General features: G+C 38.6%; 1 protein-coding gene across 1 annotated transcript in view; it reads left to right on the top strand.

Annotated features, from left to right (window-relative positions):
- Nucleotides 1-22: 22 nt before the first annotated feature.
- LOC117292868 (NADPH:adrenodoxin oxidoreductase, mitochondrial-like) overlaps nt 23-24859 on the top strand; it is a 53307-nt gene continuing 28470 nt past the window's right edge. The window contains exons 1-6 of the mRNA XM_033775038.1: nt 23-176; nt 1469-1665; nt 2685-2780; nt 9888-10016; nt 20720-20833; nt 24443-24544. Of these exons, the coding sequence (XP_033630929.1) occupies nt 149-176; nt 1469-1665; nt 2685-2780; nt 9888-10016; nt 20720-20833; nt 24443-24544 (666 nt within the window). The 5' untranslated portion in view covers nt 23-148. The remainder of the gene's footprint in view (nt 177-1468; nt 1666-2684; nt 2781-9887; nt 10017-20719; nt 20834-24442; nt 24545-24859) is intronic.

Genomic DNA, 24859 nt, shown 5'->3' with positions numbered 1-24859 from the left:
CAACCTCCTCTGTGTGTGTAATGATAGACAAACTGCAACCTCCGACTACATGCTGGAACATGCGCGCATTTGGAGGAGGTAAACAAATCGTGTGACAGTGAACGACATCAGTTTCTTGAGCAAGTGAGACATCTATAATTCTTGCAAAATGATCCGGAATTTAGTCCTCTCGAAAGGTGTGGTTTACGTTGTAATATATGTAATATATGGGAAGACTTTCCGTATCCTGCCACCACTTTGCACTCATTTGTATGTGCCGGAGCAAAAGGAACATTCCATTTGACTTGGTGGGTGACAGGATACGGAAAGTCTTAACATTTAAGACTAAATTAATAATAATAGCACTATAGGCCCCCTAGTGCTAAAACTCTTTTTTCCAAATACGTTAAAGTTTTACATCAAATTAAAAGTCTCCTCAAGAGAAATTCAATGGTGCACTCATCATAATAGGTGCTTTCGTTAATTAGTTACTGTTATGCCTCCCAAAAGAGAACAAACATGCAGGCTCTTCTGGTCGCAGACTGAGGTAAAAAGATTGTTAAAAAGTAAGACCCGCACTGTTAAGCTTGCTGCCCTATCCCTCAACGCTCACTCAAACACTCAAAAATGAGATTTTACTGAGAACTTGGTTTAATTAAAACCTACGTAAATTCATGCCCGACCTCGCGTGGGAGCAAAACCCAACTTATCTTACTCAGAAATGGACAATGATTTTACTGTGAAGGTTTTACAGAATATCCGGCCGTCGCTGAATGTATACATTCCTAAAGTAGGAAATTTAGTAACAATGTTGCCCAAAATGGTAAAAAAAACATAAAAACCTGGCAGCACAATTAATAAATGTGTACTTGTGAGGCAAAACAAAATATAAAAAAATCAATGTAAATCTTTAGTTAGTTATAGTTATTCATGACAGTTGTCCAGGTCATGCCAAAAATTACGCAAGAATTACAAATATGCAAGACTTAAATACAGTAAGTTCATGAAAACATGTCAGTATTCTGGAGATCGGCCACTCAAATGTCAATGTGTCTATTTATCTATCTGTGCTGGTACTCCTCAACGCCATTCAGCAACTAAACGAGGGGCCATGTTGGCCATCCGTATAGTTGTCTCAAAGTTTTGTTCCAACTGTCGAGTTGTCTGAGAGACGATTTGTCAGAACACCAGAAATAAAGTTTTGTTGTGCAATTGACCCCATTCACCAATAGCTTGTGACATTATGTTGATGCAAGGGGTCAACAGTAATGTTTATTCTCTCAATGCCTGTAAAGCCACGCCCACTTCACACAAATTGGCTCCATTGATTGAAAAATAAACACAGGTTTTTATTTTATTTTTAGCGTTTTTTTTTGGTTATTGCTTAGCTACTTTTTGTGCTTATTATCTCTATGTAAATGGACCCTGGTTGGCAGGCGTCTTGACCATGACACCATGGTTAAACACTGTCACATCTTTTTTTCTCCAGTGAGCTCCTGTCGGGTATTGTCGAGGGAGTGTGTCAAGTTTGGGTGCAGATCCTCGACTAACAGCAATGGACGACGCCACCAAGCTCATTATAACCTGAATGGTAGAAGATTCCTATGCAGTGGTCAGCCAGCTCCTAGAGTATGTGTAGTCGGCAGCGGGCCTGCTGGCTTCTATACAGCACAGGGACTTCTTAAGGTACATGTAGGAGCAAGCCTGGAATAACACCCAGGCCAGTCAGGCCATGGCCTTGGTGCCCCTTGAAAACTTTCCCATTGACTTCAAGATTTTCCAATAGAGTGCCCATTGCAACATGAAAATTGCTTTGCCCTTTCAAAGAAGGAGTTCTAGGTTAAACAAAAAGTAAAGCAAAAGTTGACCAGGATTGGTGATGTTTTTCAAAACAAAAGAATGACACTCAATAGTTCATTCAGTAAGGCATATATTTAACAAGCACTCTCTCCTGCTTCTTAGATAAAAAGGAATGAAAGAAACTGATAATATTTCTGAGGAGTTATGACTATTTTAATAAAGGTACTCATTTTGCAAGCTGTCCATGGTTGCTACTTACTCAGACCTGTCAGATGTTTAGATTAATGTTCCATGGACAGCTACAAACATAATAATTTGGGGGCTAATCATCCTTACTCGCAGCTGGAGCTGAATTGCGATGGACGCGGCTAGAACGTGTTCGAGAAGCAGGCATGCAAGGGCGCCTTCAGCTGCCAGCCACATCAACCCATTATGACCACAGAGCACAGCCAAGATCAAAAGTGTTTGATTTTTCCCGAGGGAGGAAAACCGAAAAGTCTGGAAAACCCTTGTGGCACAGCAGAGAACCAACGCACAACTCAACTCACATATATGGCTCTGGCCAGGAATCAAACCGGGGTCACCTTGGTGAGAGGCGAGCGCTTTAGGCACAAGCCAAACATGCCAACCTAACATGAGTGCTTTCAGTAAAACAAGCATACATTCTCTTAGAAATGACCAGTTTGTTTATTCCCTTTTTTCAGATAAGCAGGACAGGATGAGGGAATAAATATGTGGTGAAAGGTTTTAAACCAGTAATTGCATTGTGCAAGGGTTCATTTTGAACTTGACCTGTTGTTGTTTCCTTATTTTTTTGTTGTGCCCTTGTGTACACTATTTGGAATGGGCACAATATAAATCAATAAATTATTAATATAAATTCTGAAATTAAATTTGTCCCCCAGGGTAATTCTCAATGTACGGTGGACATCATTGACAAGCTTCCTGTACCATTCGGACTGGTGAGATTCGGAGTAGCTCCAGACCATCCTGAAGTTAAGGTAATTATTTTCAATAACTTTGATTGTTTGGACAACTTTCTGGTGATGATAGAAAGGGTGTTGTGGCCGAGTGGATAAGAGAATCAAACTCAAGATCTAGTGTTTCGGAGTGTTGGTTCGAATCCCGGTCGTGACACATGTGTCCTTGAGCAAGATCCTTTACTTTAATTGCTTCTCTTGTATACCCAGGGGTATACTATTAATGGGTACCTGCCAGGGTAGAGGTTGATACTGTGTTTGAAAAAACCTTCTGAGCATCATGGCAGCTCGGGCTGTTCACTTCCCAGGGAGCTGAGAAAGATTTAAAAAGGAATGTTATTGGACAAATGACCAGGGCGCTAATGTCGAGCGCATTGATATGGTAAAATGCGATATTAGAACCTATCGTTATTATTACTAATGAATCTAATGAATCGACAAAATGTATCAGAGTGTAGTCTAAAGAAACTGAGCACATGTTGAAAAGAAATATAAAATTGTGGGGAAACACCAAATTAAATATGGTGGGTACCCATCTACAAGTACCTGTTAAATACTGGTGAACTCTAACTAGGTAACCGGGGGTTTTGGTTGTTGGAACAAAGTTGAAATACTGAAAACTAAAAATAACATACAGGGCGAGAGGGCGCTATACAAGTCCACTGTTGAACATTAATGATGACAGTGGTTGACTGGCCAATTATCATCACACGAGGGCGCTAAATAAGTTCACCACTAAAATGACAAAGTCACCAATTGGCACAAATTTACCAGAATTTTTTAATCTTTCTACATAGCTTAGTGGGTTCACTCCAGTCTTTCAACCAAAATTTTCTTGGGTCGCGCCGGCCCTTGCCATTTCTTTTTGGAATATGTTTTTGAATCCCCAACAAAATTTTTTAAGTATTAAAAATTGACCACATAATTTAAATGGATAGTTCTAGTACTACCTTTTTTTCCTGATTTGTAGCTCTCAAGGATTTTGTTAAAATGAAAATAATGTTTGAAATTATAAATGGTCTCAATTCTGTCTCATAAATATGAAATCATAATGACAATGTTGGGGGGGAACCAGACTAACAATTGTCACTTGGAAGTCCAAGCAAACAGTCGCTGTGCATCTTCAATGATTCGAATGTATATTTGGTAATTTTACTCTTAAATTGAATGAAAATTTTTAGAAAAAAATTAAATTTGTTATGCCCGAAAAATTGAAATCTGAGAACTATTACAGCAAAATGTTTCTCAGATTGTGTTTTCCTACTACAAGTATTAGGGACTAATAGGCCCAAGGTTGACTTTGCCTTTTAAAGTTTTGTTGCTTTTGAAACGGAGAGGAAGCTCGAGAAAGAAAGGAGGACACAGGGATGACCTACTTGTCTTAAACAAAATGCCAACATACATGTTGTAGGCCTAGATGTAATATAAGTACCCAGAATTACAGGGCAAACTCTTTTACCCCGGCTTTTCCACAATTCCTCCTGAGTGTGAAACTGATCAATTCATGAAGCAGCTGTCTCCATCAAGATATTTTTTTTAACCCAACAAATAAAAGTTTGATTCAATACATTCAGTTGCAGGTGCTGATGCCATTCCATGGACAATTTTAGAAATACCCCCCCCCCCCCGCCCCCCACTATTTATAAATCTTGTTAAGCCCTGTGCTGTCAGCAGCGGCTTCTGGTTAGAGTAATAAAAGAGTGAATACCTTTCCCCTCGTCTTTTAAATAATTGATTCACACAGTTATTTAATCTGCTTCGGAGTAAAACAGATGCAGCCCAGACTCTGTTTGGTTCCTGGTTCAAATTTGTGAATTTCTTGGAATTTGTGTTCAGTTTTGTATCCTGTTTTTTATATATATTTTTTATGTCATGGTCAAGTCCCTGGACTCAAGCTCTGGTGTTTCTGATTAGCAAAATTTGGACTTGAGTCTTGGTCTTTGTCCTTGGCCTGTGTCCAGGGTAATGGGCGCTGTGAGATGCCCTCGGGTGTGACAGCACTTTATAAGAACTGCGTATTATTATTTATTATTAATAAATACCTTGGGCGGTTTCAAGTCTCTGATTGGTAAAAACCTGGTCTCGTAGGGGTGTATTAACGTGCAGTATAAAGACTGGCTTTGGGAAAATAACGATTAAGTGGGCCCCTAAATCAGCATATATCGTGTAAAACTAGTTTGCGTGTTGCATGCACTGTCAAATTTTCATGTTAGTTTCATTGCAACTTCGCGCACTTGCGCGTACACGCTGAAAATGTAACACTTTTGAGGTAACAGGTGCACGCGTATAAACTCGCGTTTTTAACGCACAAAGAACAGCTATCGTCCAATCATTTGCCTCCTTTGACCCCAGTGATGGCGCTGAACAGACCATAATTCAAAAGAGTCACTGGTCTCAAAGTATCCGAAATGTGATTAACGTGTGAAAGAGACGGGAACCATCAAAAGCTAAAATATGGCTTCTGAGTATCGCCGAGAGGTCACAAAATTTGGAAAATTTTAGTCTCTTATTTCAATAAAAAGGTATTTATCACCAGGAATAACAGTGTTCGGACCCGGTCCTCACTGCGTGGTAATGACCTTGGTTGGTGGCTGACGGCAGGCGCTGTCGGGTCCTGGTGAATGATTTTTAAAAATCAATAACCCCAAGTGAGTTATTTGCATTTTAATTTGTTGATGTAGCTGAGTCCAAGGTTAATTATACTTGAACAAATTGTGTGTTACTATAATGACGAAATGTCTAGACAAAAGTCACTTTAATTAAGTTGAACCTTGAAAAGAAACGTGAATGTACAGCCTTCCTCACAACATTCGCTCTGTTTCATCCCTCAACTCCTTTAAAACTACCCTCAAAATCCACCTCATGGTAATTGCCTACAACAACACAGTTTAATTTAAATTTCTCGTTTTTTGTTCATTGTTTTTCTTTGTCGCACCTTGAGCGCCTACTTGCTAGGTGGATATGTTTGCGCTTTACAAGTGTCATATTATTATTATTATTATTATTATTATTATTATTATGTAACATGTAAACTACTTTAGGAAAGAAAGTCTGAAGTCACAGACTTGGATGCATTTTGTTTTAACGCAATGTACATTTATTTTGAATAACCAAAGCAATTATTGTAATTCTTTGAGAAAATAAAAGCTTGACCATAAGTGTAAAATTGTACACTTTTGTCATGTTGACACGGACCTGGTATGTTTGCTTAGTTTACTGTCAGACTGTAGCCCTAAATGTGTACTAGCTCCTGCTTTTAAGGTGTAAAGTCACTCTTCTTTTTTCTATTCCAACATTGGTTTGGTGACAGAATGCTATTGCATTTAGTCTGCACTCAATACATTAGGCAACTTAAAGACATCAGTCCAGTTGGACACTTTCGGTAATTGTCAAAGACCTGAGTCTTGGTGTATCTCAACATAGGCATAAAATAACAAACCTGTGAAAATTTAGACTCAATTGGTCGTCAAAGTTGCGAGATATTAATAACAGAAAAAACACCCTTGTCACACGAAGTTGTGTACTTTCAGATGCTTGATTTCGAGACCTCAAATTCTAATTCTGAGGTCTCAAATTCAAATTCGTGGAAAATTACTTCTTTCTCGAAAACTTTGTTATTTCAGAGGGAGCCATTTCCCATAATGTTTTATACTATCAACAGCTCCCCATTACTCGTTACTAAGTAAGGTTTTATGCTAATAATTATTTTGAGTAATTACCAATATTATCCATCCCAGTGCCTTTAGGTTGACTGCACTCGCATCCCCTCTTCCTACGGCTACTAAAGTTGATTGCACTCATATATATAGAGTACCCTACTTGTTGAGAAAACAACAGAAACTAGTTTCCAGTCAAAATACAATAAAGTTTACTTTCTATCTGCCTAACACTAACAGCCTTATGAAACTGGGCCTAGGTCATCAACTAAATGTTTTGCATTAAAATCCGAAATGCGGAACCTTCTTGTGTCTCGATTGGCTTTGAATAAATTTCTCAGAAATCAGTTTTTTTTTTCCATATTCCCACTTTAGAGCAGAGTAACTCAAAACTCTAGTGTATGGATTTTTTATGCCGTTTAAACACTGCTCTCCTTTTGAGACAATTAAAGTTGAGATGTATTGAATGTCTTAGAATTGTCTCGGATCGATTGCCTGTGTGGTTGTGTCCGAGCGGTCAACTAACTGGGTTTTGGGGAGTACTTCTTTGGACAATTTTGTGAACTGTTGTTTTTGGTTTTGTCTTATGAAAAACTATCTGACACATACATTGTAACCAAGGGGCCATTCAACTTGCTGTTAGTGAAGTTACATACAGAAGGGACAGTCGATGAGAGACATTCCGCATACATGTACATGTACCATGGAAGTACCTCCATTTTACAAAGGTCTCAAAATAGCCAACTGCACCTCTGGCAACTGCCCTGTGCTTTTGCTTTGGTGCCCTCTGAAAAGTTCCAATACAAATGTACATTTTCCATACCCGAGTGTCCCTTACCAGAGGGAAATTGCTGAGTTCCTTCAAGGGCGAAGTGCAAGGCCTGTATACATTGCAGTACATTGTGAATATGATAAAAGTAATCAAATAGAATTAGCTGTTAAAAAGAAACTAATACCAACCAGAAGGACCTAAGGTATAAATGCAAAACATAGTTAATGGCCTAACGTTTCGACCCTAGCAGAGTCTTTCTTGAAGGTTAATCGAAAACACAACAAACATGAACAGGTAAGTGTAACATAAGCAGTGAAGTGGAAATACATGAATAGAGAGTGAGAGCGATTAAAAGTACTGTGACCTTTGAGATAAAATGATGATGTTTGTTTTGTTTCATTCCAAGTTCAAAGGCCTATTGGTAATGAAAAAAAAGAAGAAATTAATGGCCTGACGTTTTTGAACCTTAATGTAGCAGAGTCTTTCTCGAAGGCTAAATGACAACACAACATGAACGGGTAACTAGGTGTAACATACATATTGTAAGCAGTGAAGTGGAAATACATGAATACAGAGAGAGAAAGTACTGTGACCTTTGGGATTGGAAATAAGCTTGTTTTGTTTCACTCCAAGTTCAACCAACACAAGGACTTATAATGGTAAATGTAAAATATAGTTAGTGGCCTGACATTTCGAACCAAGCAGAGTCTTATCGACAACACAACAAACATAAACAGGTAACTATTAGTGTAACATTATAAGCATGAAATACATGAATAGGGAAGAGAGATAACAAGTACAGTGACCTTTGAGATTAGAAATGATGAATTTGTTTTGTTTTATCCCAAGTCCAATCGATATTGTATCAGTCACTATTCCAAGTTTAGAGCGATGTTAGTGCACCCCAGACCCAGGTGTATCTTCTCGATTTCCAGCAGAACCGACAGGGTGCAGTTATCGCATCATTTACCCTCTAATCATTTAATTCCGTCATCTTCAGTTAGGACAGTGTTGTAAGAGTGTTGTGGCACCTCTTGCTGCAGGGAGTGACGGGGAAACACATGCTGGACACCATGAGGTTATTGCACTGTGTGCTTTCTGTATACACCTGCGCTGAGATCTCCCCATGTTTCTTGACCCATGAGAACAAAATTATACTTGATCATTTCTGTTTCCCCAGCCATTTCATTCAGGATAGATATAATATGACTAATTGAATGAACATTTCATGACCCAGATTTTAAACTATTTATCGGGAGTTCATTTTATTTTGGTTGCTACATGGGTTGCAAACCTTTTCTTTGAGTGTATCCATGTCAGTAAATCTTAGTGTCTGGGATGGGGTTTTTCAATTTTAGCAATGTCTGGGCATTTTGTGGTGATGATTATACCAAGATGAATGGAAAGAACGTAAATGTACAAACTCAAAGCCTGTCAGCTGCTCTCTCCTTGTATGTAAGTGTACAATTAGCTTGTGCCTCCGGTAATTCTAGAGCCGGGTACCTGGAGTGAAATGGCTGGGTACCCTCTTGGAAGCCTGCAGCCGATTTCCCGAAACGTTAAGATTAATCCTATCCGAGTGAGGACAAGTAACTGGTCCTAACTTAGGATGGGTTCAATGCGTCCTACGTCTTTGGATACGGTACTTTACTCGTCCTACTATGCAAGTCCTAAGATTAATCCTGAATTAGGAAGAGTTTGGTGAAACCGACGGCTGGTAGTACACAGCAATACACGCCATGCAACATGTACCCCCGAGTTAGACCCAAGTAATGAAATTTAAAAAGACTCCAAAAAACCTACGAGAGCAGCTATAGTTTTCAAGCCCTTTTTTTTATATGAGGCAAGATTGGACAAATTTGAATGGGTTAATTAACATTTCAGGTTCACAGGTACCCCACACAGGCATAAAAACTCTGTAAAGTAGGTTCTCTCGGCCCCAGCGACCACGTCTATCCATAGGACTGCTGGGATGGGCTAACTAATCAGCTTGCACGGATTCATGCGTGCAGTGTTGGTGTGATGCAGGATGGGACTGAACATTTTACCAACAAGCGTGCTTGATACGTTTGCCCATCCCAGCGTCTTTGGTTAAGGCAAGGCGCTGGGGCCGAGCGATTAAAGTAGGTTACTAAAGACAATTAAAATTGAAAAAAAATTTCTTGCTAATCTAGTCTGTACACTTTTGGTAATTGTCAAAGACCAGTGTTCTCACTTAGTGTATCCCATCATAAGCATTTATAAGATAACAAGCCTGTGAAAATTTGGCCTCAATTGGTCATCGAAGTTGCGAGAAAATTATGAAAGAAAAACCACCTTTGTTGGACAAATTTGTGTGCTTTCAGATAGGAATAAAAAATTCTAGAAGTCTTTTATTATTTTAGTGAGAAATTACCTCTTTCTCAAAAACTATGTTACTTCAGAGGGAGTCGTTTCCCGTAATGTTTTATACTATCAACAGCTCTCCAATGCGCGTTACCAAGTCAGTTTTTAACATTTGTTTTGAGTAATTACCAAACGTGTACCTTCCCTTTAACTTATGACATGTAACTTAATTGTGAGACAGTCTGTTTTCTTTTTGCAAAAAAGTAGCAAATGGTCTTATTATACATTAAGTAGCCTTACTCTGCTAGGTAAGAAGTTTGTATGGCTAATTCTATTTTCTCATGTTCTCTTTTTGAACGTCTTTCCAATAATTAGAATGTGATCAACCAGTTCACATCAACTCTAGCAGCAGACAATCAGCGATGCTCTTTCCTGGGCAATGTGGAAGTGGGCAAGCACATCAGCCTGCAAGACCTCTTTCATGCGTACGACATCGTGGTTCTGGTAAGCCCGACTTTTTGTCTTTACTGCAGCATTGATCTACGACAAATATTTTTTCCCCCTTCCATTCATTTGTAAATTTACACTGATTTCTTACTCGTCAAAGTGCACTGTTTTTCTCTATTGCTTCCCCTCATATTACATCTTTGCTTTTAGAAAGAAGGCAAATATTCTGCTTGTTGCTGTTTTGCAAAAGACTTAATACTGACTGTTATAACACTGAGTCTATCTTGTTATTGATTCATTTGTAGCATTGTAATTAAATATTTTCTGGATGCATAACGACAAATTGGAGGGTATATTCAACTTCTTTAGCTTCGGCGAAATGAAGAAAAATAAATGTTCAGCTCACAGTGATGGCGTAGATGAGGTGTTTCGCTTCGTCGTCTGTGAACTTTGAATGTACTATTGTTCATTTTCACACTGATTATTTCTGAGTGATACTTTTTTTTTGCGATTGTCAAACAGCAGTTGATGCAGCGGGAGCTTCATCGTAAATTGGATTGTGAATCCGAGACTCCAACAAAATCCCTGCAGTTGCTTGAAACAGTGCGATGACTATTTGATTAGATTTTCCATTTTGCAGGATATTGTCTGAAAGGCACTGGACACTATTGGTAATTAGACAAAATAATTGGTTGCATAAAAACTTACTTGGTAATTAAACGAGCAATGGAGAGCTGTTGATAGTGTAGAACATTGTGAGAAACGGCTCCCTCTGAAGTACCCTGGATTTAATGAGATCACTCAAATATTCAAAGGTCTGAAGCCTTTTATTTGGACGTCTGAAAGCAAACAAATTTGTGCAACAGGGATGTTTTTGTGCCCATTAATTTCTTGTAACGTCGATAACCAAATGAGCTCAAATTCTCACAGGTTTGTTATTTTATGCATGTTGAGATACAGTACACCAACCAAGTGAGAATACTGGTCTTTGGCAATTACCAAAGGTGACCAGTCCCTTTAAAAACCTTGCAGTATGATTACTTATTGTTTTCCCTCACTTTGAAATGTTAACATTATGTTGACTGTATTCTGAAATGAAGTGAAAATACTGGTCTTTGACATTTATCAAAGATGTCCAGTGCCTTTATAGACACTGGACACCTTTGGTAATTGTGAAAGACCAGTGTCTCAAGTTAATAAACCTGTGTTAATTTGAGCTCAATTGGAAAGAAGAAAATTCAAATATTTATGTGAGAAATACCATGTACTTACATGTATGTTACTTCAGAGGGGTCACTTTTTGCAGTGTTTTATACTATCAACAGCTCTCAATTGATCGTTAGTTTGATCAAACAATTATCAATGGTAATACTACACAACTACACAAACTTGTTTATAATTCGGTTGTTTATCATTTGAAATTTTTTCTCCTCTAAATTTTTACCTAATTACCAATTGCTCCAACCTCGATATTTTGTAAAAACTACGCTTGAACTATACCTGTTGATGACGTGCATCAAAACAAACAATACTTTGATGCCATCTGTGGGGTGCTGGTTTGGTGTTGCAACAAAGTGGCTAGAAACAAAACAGAGCTCTCACAAAAGCAGCCCATGAGTGATGATGTCATATGGCTATTTTGCTGAAGCACGGAATTGGGTATTCAGCAATGACTGCTTAAATTCTGTTTGTGCTCAAAGTGAACTCAATATCCATATCAATTGAACACATATTGAAATGAGTTTCACCAATTGCTGTTTCCGTTCAAGCTGGTCTTTAAATAGGGAATAAAAGATAAAGCAACGAGGTTTTAAACGGTCGTTTAAAACCGGTGAGGTCCTTTATCGCCCGGCCACGACCCTGCAAGGTTTTAAATTGCCGTTTAAGACTGAGTCACTACTCTTATAACTATTCCCATTCATAAGAATGGTTTTGTTAAAAAGCGGAAAATCTATAAAAATCCATTTAACAAATGCTGAAAACTACCAAGTGTCACGTTGTCAGGCTCTGTTTGGCAAAGGGTCAAATTGCAATTGTTGCGTGTATGCGGGTGTGCTTACTCTAGTTGTTTCTTTAAGTACTGGTATGTATTGATTGTGTTACGCGTAAATTAATGTCACACATAAGCTTTCGCGCCGTGCCTTTGTTTAAAGACTTCTTACTGTGTTTATATCACACATTCATAAATACCCCAGACTGTTTTGCTATTCTTTTTTGTGGAGAGCATGTCACGTAGGGGTGTTTAAACGGTTGATAAAGGCACAGCTAGAGCTGTTTATAACCGGTTGTTTTGGATAGCGTTTGTACGGTTTAGCCCAATTAGATGCGAGGATGAATTACTATGCGCACAAATGCTATCCGTAAGCTGTCTCATAAAAATGCAACACACGGAACAGAGCTCAAGAATGTTGGAAAACAAAGTTTTTGGCAGAGTTGTCTACTTTATTATGCCTTTTTACCAAAGGGCATTTATAAACGTTAATAAATGAGTAGTCTCGTTCTTAACCAGTGGCCACAACCCTGCCGGTTTGAAACGGACTCATCATCACCACTAGATTATTCCCTTATTTAAACATGGCCATGTGATGCTGTCTCGACCAATCAGAATGGATGAACAGTCCCAGGTATTAATAAGTATCCAATAAATCGTCGGACCATCAACTGTTTTTTTTTAATGAACATTCAACATGGATAGATTTCTCAAGATTATGCCTGATGGGCAACTAGTGAAATTTACTACTCAAAAATAACAACGTAGAGTGTGTATGCTAGGATAAGATCATTGCAAAGTCCATTGCCCTCATCAACAGTTAATTTTCCCCCATCAACATTCTGAAAAAGTTGTTTCAAATGCTAATTAGCCATTACATTGGCAATTTAGCACAAATTTGAAGCATTCTGGAAAGGCCTAATTCTGTAAGGCCTCATTACACATTGGAAGCTGTGGGGATGGTGTGTGTACTGTTCTTATTACACTAAACCGAATACAAAATTGTACAATGATACACAATGAACAATTTCCCTTGTACATATAGCAGAACAAAAGGCTACAGAGAATGTACAAGTATCAGAGTTGCTACTCTAAAATCACCATATGCTACTCAATATTTGCATTCATGCAGTGTGCATAAAATAAGTTCACGCTAGTTGTCTGGATGCAAAAATTGCTGTCCAAGCGAAAAAGGCTCCCTGATTGTAGCATACCAGAGCTGTCAACTTTCCCTGATTCTGTGGAAAGTTCCCTGAAAATGAGGTTTTCAGTTCCTACCTGATTGCGTGGGTTTGCCCAATTGGGGTTTTTCACCTCTCAAACTGAACATTGTTCTTGATTTATGTTATTTGTGCATGTGCTGCTGGATATGCAGTGAAGTACTTTTTGTAAAGGGTAGTTGCGGTAACGTAACCCTCCCCCCCTTCATGTTCCTGGAATATGTGTCACGATTTTCAAAAGTGGTAAAAATTGAGCAAATCTGTTGACCAGCTGTCGACATTGTACGTGTTTGACCATTTCGCCCTGTTCGCAACTATTGTCACATCCATGGAATGCTTTTGAAGGTGCAACAAGGACAAGATGAGGGCAATATAGGCCATGTAACCTCTGGGCTTCTGTTTAATACCTGTCCAGAAGTTACTTTAGATTAAAGCCATTGCACACTTTCGGTAAACAGTATTGTCCAAGGCCCACACTTCGTGTATCACAACTTACATATAAAATTAAAAACCTGTGAAAAGTTAAGCTCAATCGGTAATCAGAGGTTTTTTTTAAATGTTTGGATGGAAACGTATTCCTTGAAAATATAGGCTATTGCCATAATTGCCAGAAGGGAAGATGGAATCCACCCGGCATAATGCAGTGCATAAATTTGACACCTTTCAAGGAGTTGGTAAAGGATGGATGGATTTGAAATTTTTTGGGGGATCCTTCTGAAGAGGCACAAAGGCCAAGATGAGGGCAATATAGTCCATATCCAATCTCCAGGGCTTCCATTTAATTCAAGGCCTGAAGTTACTTCAGGTTTAGAACTTTGTGAACTAAAGAAAAATCTACTCTCTGGGTGGATAATATTTAGCAAGACAGTTCTCAAAGTAGCAAAGTCTACCTGGCAAGTAGATACACACATGTTGTGATCGCAAACCATCTAATTATATATTGATACCTTGCCATGCAATGCCTCAAATCCCATGAGAAAAGATAGTTATTTGTTACTTTCCCCAAAAATTACTAAGATGGAAAAAACAACAACAACTTATTCAGTACATATTACAATAATTGCCAGATGAGAGGCATAAATCCACCCTGCATAAATTTGACACCTTCCAAGTCATCAATCCTCTACCTATTCAGCTCTCTGATTAAATTTGTTTTGATACAAAGATGCAAATGATGCTTAGATTTAAGCCCCCCCCCCCCAACATCTCTGACATCTGGGCAGATTATCATAGAGACTAATTTCCGGCTGCTAGCCAACGTCCTATCCTAGTACCTTCTCTACACTGTCTATACCTGTGACTTCCTACTGCAAGGGGGTTCATGCAAGTTCACTTCACTTTACGGGGGTGGCAGGGTGGGGGGGGGGGGTTGCTGGTTAATGATGGAGATCAAAATAAGTTCTCCCTAAAGTCCCTTAAGTATTTTGATTTCATACGAAAACAAAAAGATGAAGTATAAAATGTTTCCAGATTTCCATCGTGGCAGTGAAAGATCTGTAGTGAATGTTTATAAACCACGATGGTTGGATCAAGCGTTGATGCCACTAGAGAGAAGTTACTCTATAGTCAAATTGCTTGCCAGTAAAAGGGGAATGACACCAGATCTGTGTGGTTAAATGGAATCAGAAAGGAGATTTTTTGTAGGATTGAGTGTTGGAGGTGGGGGGGGGGATTAGTTCTGTAATCTCGTCCTGAGAAGCAAAAAATGTAAAAGGGGTTATTGTGACAGGTACATCAGCGTGGAGTGTTCAGAAGCTTCTTTTGACTGAGCTGGGCATCCCAAAAGGATAACCTTTTTTCTCTGAAGATGTTGGTGTTAATTTTTTATACATGCGCAAATATATCTTGTTACAGCTCAAATGAAAAAATAAGGGCCTTTCAGCAAATGATATTGCTTGTATAGTGCGAGTGGTAGAATAGTTTGGCGTATTGATGACATTTCAAGTTCTAGTGGGATGCACACATCAAATTGTGGGTGGAATCCTTTCCTTGATCCACAGGTGTGCATGCAGGGATAGAAAAAAAAACTTCAACTTGTACATGTACGACGTTATCCCGATGGTCGGGAACCAATCGCAGGTGCAAGATTTCTCAGTTGTTGTGACCTAAGCATATTTTATCAGCGCGTTGCCGACGGTTTGTTGCAGCCGCAAGAAAATCGTAGGTCGACCTGAGGCCGGGAAGCAGCGTACATGTATGTAGATTTACCAATAGAGATTTCCCAACACTTCAAATCCATCGTGGGAAAATCAATGATTTCAGGAAAATTAAGGCTCACTACGACTACGACAAAAGGACGGGTCCATTCTAATAGCATCAGCCGTAGCTGTACAATTTGCATCCAATCAGCACTAACAACAAACCTTGTTACAAGTTTTACCTAGTACTCGCTAAACGAGTGTCCAAGCACTTAAAGGAGCACGTTGCCTTGGATCGGTCGAGTTGGTCTTTAAAAAGCGTTTGTAACCGTTTGTTATAAAATGCATATGGTTAGACAGATGTTGTAAAAGTAGAATAGAATGATCCACACAAACATGCCTCGAAATTGCATAGTTTTCCTGTTACCTCGTCGACTAATACGGTCGGCCATTTATGGGAGTCAAATTTTGTACTCCCATAAATGGCCGACTGTGTTAGTTCGCAAAGTAAAAGGAAAACCTTGCAATTTCGAGGCAAATTTGTGTGGATCATTCTATTCTACTTTTAAAACATCTTTCCAATCATATGCATTTATACGAACGGTTACAAGCGCTTTTTATAGACCAACTCGTCCGATCCACGACAACGTGTTCCTTTAACTCAAGTTGTTTGACTCACTGAGGTAATTCGCTCCAAATAAAGGCACGAGACACTATTGGTAATTGTCAAAGACCACTATTCTCGTTTGGTGTATCCCAACATATGCTTAAAATAAATATCTGTGAAAGTTTGGACTCAATTGGTCATTAAAGTTGCAAGAGAACAGTGAACAAAAAACACATGTTGCACAAATTTGTGTGCTTTTAGATGCCTAAAAAAGGCTTGGTCCTGAAGCAAGTCTTTTAATATTTGAATGAGAAATTACCTCTTTCTCAAAAACTACACAGAGGGAGCCGTTTCTCACAATGTTTTATACCATCAACAACTCTTTATTGCTTGTTACCAAGTAAGTTTTTATGCTAATAACTACTTTGAGTAATAAAAATTCATGAGAGTGCTACACAGTACTTTCCAAGTCCTTTCCAAGTCCTGTTGGATTTGAACCCAGGACCTTCCTCAAAACGAATGTTTAGATAAGGGAATCAAAGCGTGCTTGGTACTTGTTAGTTGTCCTCCTGAAACTTCCGCCGGGGAACTTGACAATGAGGTCAGGGGAGTGCCGGCTAAGTGTGGTGAAATGTTTAAACTAGTTTTTAAACACAATCAGGCCTGACCAAAGAAAGATGAAAAGGAATTAGCAAAATTTTTTACACATATTTGAAGGCTTCTAGAAATAAATGTTTTTCACAATTTCAAAATATTTTTGCAGTACTGGTCTGTATTCATTTTATTTGGTGATTGACTAAGGAGATATTGTTGCTTTGGCTGTTGCTACGTATACACTTATTTTGGCTGTATTACTGCATTTCTTGTAGATGGTTTCCTTTGGTAAAGAATAAATCCCCTTCCCTAAATAAAATAAATAAATAAAAGAAATACACAATTAAATCAGCGCCAAAATTCCCCCGACTGCCCTTGTGTACAAGTATGCATGTACAAGTATGCATGTAATTCAATCTCATACTTAGCAATTCAACAGTTTTCTTTAATCGCTGTTCATATAAATGTAAATATTTCATCTGAGATATCAGAAAAATAGAACTCCAGGTCTTTGGAAATGAAATGCCATCAAAGTCCCATAGGACTATGTTACTACACAGCTAGTGTGTATTAAAGCATCTCAAGCAAGGGATTGAAGATTGAGTACAAATCCCTTGTCAAAACAGCTATTAGTGCAGACTTTCCTTGTCCAGATGAATTAACAAGGGTTTGTTCTGGGAAAATAAGAGAGAGAGAGAGAGAGAGATGTTGCCATAGAAGAATAAGACCCTGAAGTCAGGGATGAGATTGTTCAGACTTTTGGCTGAATTCAGACTTTTTATGTCGTGAAGAAAACCAGACAATATTTTTTTTCACAAATAAAGAAATCCTGCTCATTGTTCTATATACTTCTCTTGTGCTTTGGATACTGTTTCCAAAAGCTCCTTGGAATCTATAACCCCAGGGGTTACCAAACGGTAGAAATGGCATCATTTCAACATACTGTAGCGTTGACCGGGGGTTGCAAGCACACAGTTGAAAATGACACAAGGATGTACAATTACTGACTTTTCTGTCCTTTTCTTTGGAGGTTTATTTACACACAACAAGTCATTAAATTACACGAAGCAGAAACTTAAACCAGAGGGCGCCCTCTCTGGCGAGCAGATTTACCAATCGGCCTGCAATCGGCACCGCAGTAATGACTCTCACCCCTGTGAAGTGCAGAACCAATAGATAGTTAAAGGCACTGGACACTATTGCAATTACTCAAAATAATTGTTAGCATAAAAACTAAATTGGTAGTGAGAAATGGAGAGCTGTTGGTTAATAAACATAAGAAAACGGCTCCCTCTAAATAAAACCCATATTTTTTGAGAAAGAGGTAATTTCTCACTCAAATAATAAAAGACTTCAGGCCTGAAGCCTTTTCCCGAAATCATCATCTTAAAGCACACAACTTCGTGTGACAAGGGTGTTTTTTCTTCCATTATTATCTCAAAACTTCGGCGACCAAGTGAGACCAAATTTTCACAGGTTTGTTATTTTGTGCATTTGTTGAGATATGTACACCAAGTGAGAATACTGGTCTTTGACAATTACCAAAGGTGTCCAGTTTCTTTAAACAAATCAAAGGTGTGGCAGTTGGAGAAATACAGAAAACAACCACAGTTGAACACAAAGTACAAAGACCTCACATTCACTTTTACTGACAGAGATTCCACTGGAGACTGCTGCGCTGCATTGGCGTTAATTGGCAGGGCTTAATGGAAATATATTTTCTTGCAGCTGATATCATGTAGATTACCAAAAAAATTACCAAAAACATGTACTTAAAGGCAGTGGCCATCTATCAGAAATACGCTCCATGTTCCTCGAACTCGACTGGTCAGTTATGGGGACAGGGCTTACTCCAACATAGCACCAAGACTCTGGAACTCACTTCCGGATTACCTCAGACAAATACACAACATCACTCTCTTCCAGCAGAAACTCAAAACACACTTGTTCTAATGCTTGCTGTAGTTTATTATTATTATTCTCTGTGTCATTGTTGATGAATGAATTTGATCTAGTAACAGAGGATTGCATTTGAAATATGTGATTGCCTGATTGTGAAATAATGCCTTGCTTCAAGCTTGCTGGACTCAGCTTCTTCTTTGTAAAGGAACTTGGCTGGATAAGCAGCGTTCTCAATCAACTCAAAATTCACCAAGACAAGAAAAAAATGTTTAGATGGTGTTTTGTCCGGCTAAACCAGTTTATTAATTCCTCAATTAATGACTTGGCTTGGATGTTTCTGTTCAGCAGAGTGTGGGTTGGAGTCCCTGTCATGACACTTGTGTCCTTAAGCAAGACACTTAAAGCCATTGGACCCTTTTGGTAAACAGTGTTGTCCAAGGCCCACACTTTGTGTACCACAACTTCTATATCAAATAACAAACCTGTGAAAATTTAGGCTCAATCGGTCATCGGAGTCGGGAGAAAACAACGGAAAAACCCACCCTTGTTTCCGCGTGTTTCGCCGTGTCATGACATGTGTTTAAAATAAATCTGTAATTCTCGTTAACGAGAATTTATATTGTTCTGCTGTTTTCTCAAAAAGTAAAGCATTTCATGGAATAATATTTCAAGAGAAGTCTTTCACCATTGCCTTCTGTAAACCCTGTAAGTTATTTGTAAATCTGTGAACTTTTATTTTTTTTTCTGAACCGAAGGGGTCCAATGGCTTTAAGGGCAGTGGACACTATTGGTAATTACTCAAAATAATTATTAGCATAAAACCTTATTTGGTAGGGAGTAATGGGGAGCTGTTGATAGTATAAAGCATTGTGAGAAACGGCTCCCTCTGAAGTGACGTAGTTTTTGAAAAAGAAGTCATTTTCCACAAATTTTATATCGAGACCTCAGAATTAGATTTCAAGGTCTCGCAATCAAGCATCTGAAAGCAAACAACTTCGTGTGACAAGGGTGTTTTTTCTTTCATAATTGTTTCGCAACTTCGACGACCAATTGAGCTCAAATTTTCACAGGTTTGTTCTTATATGCACATGTTGAGATACACCAAGTGAGAAGGCTGGTCTTTGAAAATTACCAATAGTGTCCAGTGTCTTTATCATGATGCTTCGTTAGGATGGGACGTAAAGCCATTGGTCCTGTGTGTTATGAAATGTACTTAAAAGAACCCAGTGCACTTACAAGTAAACCATTTCATAGTGCTAAAGGAGTTGGTCTTATACTTTAATTTGAAGGAACACGTTGCCTTGGATCGGACGAGTTGGTCTATAAAAAGCATTTGTAACCCTTTTTTATAAAATGCATAATGATTGGAAAGATGTTTTAAAAGTAGAATACAATGATCCACACAAGTTTGCCTCGAAATTGCGTGGTTTTCTTTTTACTGTGCGAACTAACACGGTCGGCCATTTATGGGAGTCGAAAATTTGACTCCCATAAATGGCCGACCGTGTTAGTTGACGAGGTAAAATGAAAACCGTGCAATTTCGAGGCATGTTTGTGTGGATCATTGTATTATACTTTTACAACATCTATCTAACCATATGCATTTTATAAAAAACGCTTACAAACGCTTTTCAAAGACCAACTCGACCGATCCAAGGCAACGTGTTCCTTTAAGCTACACAATACTTTGCAGGAAAATACTGAATGTAGAAGCGCCTTGAGCATCACTGTAGTGACAGATATGAGCGCTACATGTATATAGAAGCCACCATTATTATTATTACTAATGAAATCTTGGTTTTCACCTCTTTTTTCTAGAAATCTGCCCTTTGGGACTTTGGAATAGTTTTGCAATTGGACACAAAACACCATCCTTAAGGCACTTTGGGAATTTTCTTGGATTTTGTGAAACTTATTCTTAGTTCAGATTTGCCTGTAAATCCTTATCTGTCAAGTGGTTGCCCTTAGGGATAACCCAGATCGTACTCCTCCTTCTTATCGGTTATCCGTGACATCAGGTGCTTTTTTTCAGAACGAAACAGAAGGGGTTAGAAAAGGGTCAACAATGTCCCCATCCTACTTTCAGACGACAATCAAATCTTGGATGTCATTAAACTTCCTTCTCCTGTCCTCAATGTCCAAGTTAGTCTCCAGTCATGTCCACTGACAATATCCATTTATCTACGCTCCCCATCTTTCCTTTTTCAAAGAAGAAGAGTGTTAGACAAGCATTGTCGCACTAGTTTCCACCCATGTGATTTTCATAAAACCAAGTAAAGAAATGTCTTTAACCCTCTCTCTCCCTGCAGAGCTACGGTGCGGAGGCGGACAGGACTCTCAGTATACCCGGGGAAGACCTACAGGGAGTTTATTCTGCGCGCTCTTTTGTCGGATGGTACAATGGACTTCCGCAAGACAGTGATGTAAGATTCTTAAGGTGGTGCTTTGTAGTGAAACATTGAGGTCCTCGTTGAATTCCAATCTATGATTCATGTCACAATTCAATGCAATGGCATGGACAAAAATAGTATTATATAAAAAGTGAATGTTTATGAACAGTGCAAATATTTTCATGAGTTTAAATATGGAATATTTTTGAATGAGCTCAGAAGCTGAGTTAAATGGAACATTCCATCTTTCAACGAATGAAAGTATTCTCACTATTGCACGAATGAAAAATATTCATTGTTTGTTTTACATTATTTCGAGGAATGAAAATATTCTCACTATTGCACGAATGAAAAACATTCATTGTTTGTTTTACATTATTTCGAGGAATGAAAATATTCTCACTATTGCACGAATGAAAAACATTCATTGTTTGTTTTACATTATTTCGAGGAATGAAAATATTCTCACTATTGCACGAATGAAAAACATTCATTGTTTGTTTGACATTATATACATTAGATCTTTGTCATTTTTATTTGAGGATGCGACTTTCAAAACAATCAAAACGTACAATATTTTATTGTGACATTACACCCATTTCTGTTGGTTCTGCTTATTTGGATTCCACTATGACTAAGTGCGCTTTGTACTGCTATTTTGAAAACGGGGTACTGTAGTGTGGTATGTGCTTGCAGTAACTAAGTACTTCTCTGTTATCAAAAATACGCGCACGCAATAAAGTGGTGCGCCGTGTGCATGAAACAAAATGGATGGAACGCAAAATGCCTTGTGGATGGAACGAACCTGCGACCTCCAGATTAAATTTTCCCACTTTTAACCAGCTGAGCTATCAAGCCCTAATGTTGGCAGTCGTCCTGGTTTGTCAATGTCTTTGTTGGGGGGGGGGGGAAGACACTCGACCTGTAACTGTTGTGTTAGCAAGGATAACACCCATGTTTTCTAATACAACCCTGAGGTGATTCAACCCTTTACTCCAAATATCTAGTAAATAAAACTACAAACTTTTATGTGACATTTGAAACATCCTTTAAAGGCACTGGACACTATTGGTTAGCACTGTATATATTTGTGCAGCAAGGGTGTAATTTCTTTCAATTTTCTCCTTTGCAACTTCAGAAACCAATTGAGCTCAAATTTTCACAGGTTTTCTATTCGTTGCAATTACACTATACATGTATGCTGGGATATATCAAGTAAGAATACCGGTCATTGGCAGTTACAAAAGGTGTCCAGTGCTTTTAAAGAGTCAAGTCTTTCTTGCCAGAACAACATCTCCAATAAGAACACTTCGCAGTCGATTCATATTTATCATACACAATACACTGATCTTTACAGTTTAAAAGCCATGCAATTCCCCCTCCCCAAATGAACCAACCCAAAAGCCTAAAAAGCAAATTTAACCAAATTAAGTATCTGCCTTATTGGTTCCAATTACATGTGTTCATCATGTGCAGAAATGTGTGAACTTTTAACCGTCCAATTCAATTTGCACTGTGTTAGAATCTATACATCTAGCTTGTGTACACAGCGCCACATAAGGCAAGTGGAATGTGTGCTCTTGCCAAATGAACCAATTACACCCAATTCTCTCCGGATTTTTCCGTGTGAGACTTCTTTCAATATTTCAACCGATACGGCGTAAATCAGTGGACAAATTTCCACTAGCAATGCAGCGTTTGACACTCGCCGCCAATTGTCAAAGCTTCTTGTAATGTGCACGCTGAATCTACACATTAATCAATGGGCATTCTGCACAAAGTACAAGTGGAGATAATTGATCACACTTTGGGATCAGTAGTCAATGCCTGTGACTATAGGAACATATTGGTATCAAACTCAAATCAGTTAGAAAAAAACCATATTACATTTTTGGGGTAAGGCACCATATGCCATGCTGTGAGAAAACTGTAACAATTCCCCCAAGTAAAACCATAAGATTGAATATGGTGCAAATTTTGTTTTGGAAAGTGCAAAATTGGCTGCACTGAACTCACATTTTTAGCAATGTTCTAGTTGTGGTCTAAAGCATTCGCCTAAACCAGGCACTTGTATTTGAATAGATCATTGCAAGAATGCCCATTCCTCACCCAATTTCATAGAGCTCCTTATGCGCACAAAGTAGCCAAGCACAACAAAATTATCCTTGCTTGGATAAGATTATCGGCCAAAATACCATCTAACATGTACGGTTTTATGCTTAAGTAGGTTGGCACGGTTGGCTTGTGCGTAAAGTGCTCGCCTCTCACCAAGGTGACCCCGGTTCGATTCCCGGCCAGGGCCATATGTGAGTTGAGTTGTGCTTTGGTTCTCTGCTGTGCCACAAAGGTTTTCCAGACTATCCGGTTTTCCTCCCTCAGGAAAAATCAAACACTTTCGATCTTGGCTGTGCTCCATGGTCATAATGGGTTGATGTGGCTGGCAGCTGATGGCGCCCTTGCATGCCCTCGAACACGTTGTAGTAGCGTCCTTCGCAATTTAGCTCTAGCTGCGAGTAAGGATGATTAGCCCCCCAAATTATTATTAAGCAGGTCTTTGAAATTAAACCCTGCAGGCATACATTAGGCCAAGTAAGTTTCTATAGTTGGACATTCGGGAGCGGAATAAATACAGAATTTGTAGACATAGTTTATATTGGTGTATGCATAGTGCTTATATGCACATGTAAATGAACGCACTGACTGCAATGCGACCAATGGCTTTAAAATCAACAACTTAACTCTCAATTCTTTTAGCATAACTTTCCCTGACACGTTGTTTAACTTAACCTTTTCAAATGTTCAACACTGCATGTTTTAAGTCATTTTAGAATACAACGAAAACACCCAAATGAGTTTGGAACCTAAAGAAATACAACGCCAATAGAACAGCACTGTTTGTTCCCTTTTCTTTGATTGCAATGTTGCTAGAGGATAAGTTCGTTATCCTTCACTCTCTTGAGGAATACGGACAAATATAGTTCTCCCGCATCCCATGTGCCTCTTGCCCTTCGGCCTTGTTGCATATATGGGACGCAGAAGCACTATATATTTTATCTGTATTCAACCCGTCCCCTGACGATGCAAAGCATACATGATGTTTCACAGAGCTCATTACGCAGAAGAAGAAATTGTTTTAAAAAGTTATTTGCTTAGCGCATACACTGTATACAGAGTGGGCTAGTGTAAGCAGTTACCAACATTTGGTTACCAAAAATTTGCAACCGTGATAATTAGTTAGCACTGAGAATATTTGCCAAACAGAATATCACATCCTTTTCCTTTTTTCAAGATAAAAAGTTGTTTGCTTAGTGCGTACACTGTATATACACAGTGGGCTAGTGTAAGCAGTTACCAAACATTTTGGTTTCCAAATGGTCAACCATGATTATTGATACGCACTGAGAATAATTGCCAAGCAGTATAACACATCCTTTTTTTTATTTTTATTTTATTTTTATTTTTATTTATACCGTTGAGTATACTTTTGCTCAGCAGAAAGATTTCATTCATAATAAAATATTCTGCTAAATGATACAAGACACTGATTTATCATTGCTTGTTGGCCCTGAGCCCTGTGAAATTGGATCCAGGTTGTTTCAAACCTTTTACCCAATCACATCCCTGGTTTGTTTGATTCCACAGCTTAATCCAGATCTGAGTGGAGAAACGGCAGTTGTGATTGGTCAGGGGAATGTTGCTCTCGATTTGGCTAGAATCCTCATCACACCAACAAGTATACTCAAGGTAATTTTGCTAAAAGAAGTTTTGTCTTAAGAGTAACTATAAATATAAATATGAATAGTAAACTTGCGGGTACAACCATGAGTAAAATCTCTTTTGAAGGAGTGGTGGCTCTGAAAAGAGCAAGTTTGGTCTCAATGCTCGTCTTCAGGACAGTTTTATCTTGAATGCAGTATACATTGTACATAACATGCGCTAGGTCAATATATTAGTGCTTTAACACCTGAAGGGCAACCCGAAGCGGTTACTACTTATTTCTACAGGCATGCTGCTAGGTATGTTTGACAATATAACACATGCATGTATTTGACATAATGT

Source organism: Asterias rubens, chromosome 7 (genome assembly GCF_902459465.1).
Source record: "Asterias rubens chromosome 7, eAstRub1.3, whole genome shotgun sequence".
Classification (NCBI taxonomy): domain Eukaryota; kingdom Metazoa; phylum Echinodermata; class Asteroidea; order Forcipulatida; family Asteriidae; genus Asterias; species Asterias rubens.
Note: the sequence above shows the minus strand (reverse complement) of the source record. Positions and strands in the feature narration are given on the sequence as shown.